This window comes from Globicephala melas, chromosome 1 (genome assembly GCF_963455315.2).
Source record: "Globicephala melas chromosome 1, mGloMel1.2, whole genome shotgun sequence".
Taxonomy (NCBI): domain Eukaryota; kingdom Metazoa; phylum Chordata; class Mammalia; order Artiodactyla; family Delphinidae; genus Globicephala; species Globicephala melas.
Genome location: NC_083314.1, coordinates 107,398,533 through 107,401,574, shown reverse-complemented (window position 1 = coordinate 107,401,574; position 3,042 = coordinate 107,398,533). Strand labels below are relative to the sequence as shown.

At 43.3% G+C, this 3,042-nt stretch overlaps 1 protein-coding gene across 1 annotated transcript; it reads right to left on the bottom strand.

Annotated features, from left to right (window-relative positions):
• Positions 1 to 545: 545 nt before the first annotated feature.
• On the bottom strand, positions 546 to 1,449 carry LOC115859883 (ferritin heavy chain). The gene has a single exon (XM_060287498.1). It carries the CDS (start codon positions 1,254 to 1,256, stop codon positions 705 to 707), a length of 552 nt encoding a protein of 183 aa, XP_060143481.1. The 5' UTR covers positions 1,257 to 1,449; the 3' UTR covers positions 546 to 704.
• Between the last annotated feature and the right edge of the window lie 1,593 nt (positions 1,450 to 3,042).

Here is a 3,042-nt window from a genome sequence, read left to right as displayed (position 1 = left end):
AGGCACAAAGTAGAAGATTGATTTCCAGAAAAAAAAGATCTTGTTTATAAGAAAATTTCAAAATATAGAAAAACAAAAAGAATTTCATAAACACCCCTGTGTCAACACCCAGAACTGAACATTGTTAACATTTTGACAAATTCTTTGTCTTTCTATACAAGAAGTAAAACATTACAGATAAAATTCAAGTCCCCTTGACCATTCCCCTCAACTCCAGTCCAAACCGACTACCCTGCCAGTGTCTTCAGAGGAAACCACTTTTATGAATTTAGGTGTATCCTCTTCCAGTGTGTTTTGTTATACTATTACATATACATATATGTGTTTGTATTGTATATTCATATACATATATATGCATACATATAGAAATAAATCAATTCTTTATAATATGAATGTATTTGTCCATTTAAAAATATTACATAAGTAGAACATAATCTACAACTTGCCCTTTTTATTCAACTTTATGATTTTTAAATCCATCTTTGTGGTATTTCTCTTAGCTGATAGATAATATTCCACAGCATCACTATACCATTTTTGGGGGGTGGGTACCAAATTACTTTATTTGAAGGAACGGTACTAAGGAAAGGACTTGTAGATATTTTGGTACAACTTACAGAAAAGGTAAGGTAACCCAAACATGCATGCCCTGACTTGGTGACCAGGGAAGTCACCCCTGTGGCTACGGGAAGCCAGCCTAAGGCTTAGCTCTCATTATCACTATTTCCCAGGGTGTGCTTGTCAAAAAGATACTGTGCCATGCCAGATTTGGGGGCCCCCATCATGCGCAAGTTGGTTACATGGTCACCCAATTCTTTAATGGATTTCACCTGCTCATTCAGATAATGAGTCTCAATGAAGTCACACAAATGAGGGTCATTCTTCTCAGTGGCCAGTTTGTGCAGTTCCAGTAGTGACTGATTCACACTTTTTTCCAAGTGTAGCGCACATTCCATTGCATTCAGCCCATTCTCCCAGTCATCACGGTCTGGTTTCTTGATATCCTGAAGGAAGATTCGGCCACCCCGGTGGTTCTGCAGCTTCATCAGTTTCTCAGCATGTTCCCTCTCCTCACAAGATTGGTGAAGAAAGTATTTGGCAAAGTTCTTCAAAGCCACATCATCGCGGTCGAAATAGTACGACATGGACGGGTAGACGTAGGAGGCGTAGAGCTCCAGGTTGATCTGGCGGTTGATGGCGGCCTCCGAGTCCTGGTGGTAGTTCTGGCGCACCTGCGAGGGGGACGCGGTCGTCATGGCGGGCGGCTGAGGTGAAACGGTGGCGGTGGCTGCTCGGCGCTGTAACGGCGGCGGGGACCTTGGGGCGGTCGGAGGGCGCCGTGAGGTGGTGGCGAGGGCTGGCTCTGAGCGGCCGGCCGGAGCGGGGGACGAGCGCCGGGTTCCGTCCAAGCTCTGTTGAAGCAAGAAACCGCGGCGACTCTCCGCGAGGACTGTCACACTATACAATTTTATTTATTTATTTATTTATTTTGCTGTACGCGGGCCTCTCACTGTTGTGGCCTCTCCCGTTGCGGAGCACAGGCCCGGGACGCGCAGGCTCAGCGGCCATGGCTCACGGGCCCAGCCGCTCCGCGGCATGTGGGATCTTCCTGGACCGGGGGCATGAACCCGTGTCCCCTGCATCGGCAGGCGGACTCTCAACCATTGTGCCACTAGGGCAGCCCCACTATACCATTTTAAATTTAAATTTCAAGTTTCCTTGAGGATGGTCATTGAAAATGTTTCTACTTTCTATTATTACAATGTTTCAACAAACAAGAGATTCTTACACCTATCTCCCACTTCACGCATGAGACAAATTCTCTAGTCTATAATGTATAACTAGAAGTGTAATTGCTGGGTTGAAGGGTATAAACAATTAAAATTTTGTAGGTATTATCAATGTGTACTACATAGGGAGTATATTAATTTAGATTTCCACTGAGGGAATGAGCCATGCTACTTGTCCACATCTTTGCCAATGGTTGATACTTTCCAATTTTTTTAATCTGAAGAGTGATTTGTTTCGCTCTGACTTCCGGTAAAATTGAACATGGTTTCATATGTTTAACCACTCAGTTTTCCTCCGCTGTGATATATGTTCATTTCCTAGACAAAGCAAATCTTAAAAGGAATTTGAAAACCACTTTCTCAAAAAGCAATCATACCAAAATTTTGATATATAGGTTGTTAATGTTTAAACTGGTATCTTAATGTATTTGTTTTCATTTTTGTGCATCATAGGGACTAACCTGTCTTAATTTTTCTTAGTGCAAATAAAAATATGCTTCTTAGGGCTTCCCTGGTGGCACAGTGGTTAAGATCCCGCCTGCCAATGCAGGGGACACGGGTTTGAGCCCTGGTCCGGGAAGATCCCACATGCCACGGAGCAACTAAGCCCGTGCGCCACAACTACTGAGCCTGCGCTCTAGAGCCCGTGAGCTACAACTAGTGAGCCCGAGTGCCACAACTGCTGAAGTCCGCGCTCCTAGAGCCCATGCTCCACAACAAGAGAAGCCACCACAATGAGAAGCCCGCGCACCGCAACGAAGAGTAGCTCCTGCTCGCCGCAACTAGACAAAGTTCACGCACAGCAACAAAGACCCAATGCAACCAAAAATTAAAAATAATAAATAAAACAAATTAATTTTTAAAAAATATACTTCTTAAATATGGTAGCAAAACAAATACCTTCGGTGCACCACCCAATATTTGGCAGATAGTAGGTGCTCAATAAATACCTGCTAAATTAGAAAATAAAAGGAGTAGGGCAAGAGGTAATTTCAGAAGGAGCATTTCAGAACAAGTGCTCTGGTAAAGATAAAACTATACACTAAAAAAAAAAAAAAAAAACACAGCCAATACTTCTTTCTGCTAATCACACTGTCTCTTGTAATGACTTAGATTCATGGTTCCACTTTTCAGGTTCAAAATCAAATGCTTCTAATGTTAATGACTTAACCTAGATGATGTATCAGGGACTCACCATCAAAGTTCTACACACAAGGCTTCCCTGCCCACCCTCTGATGGTGTGTCCTGGCT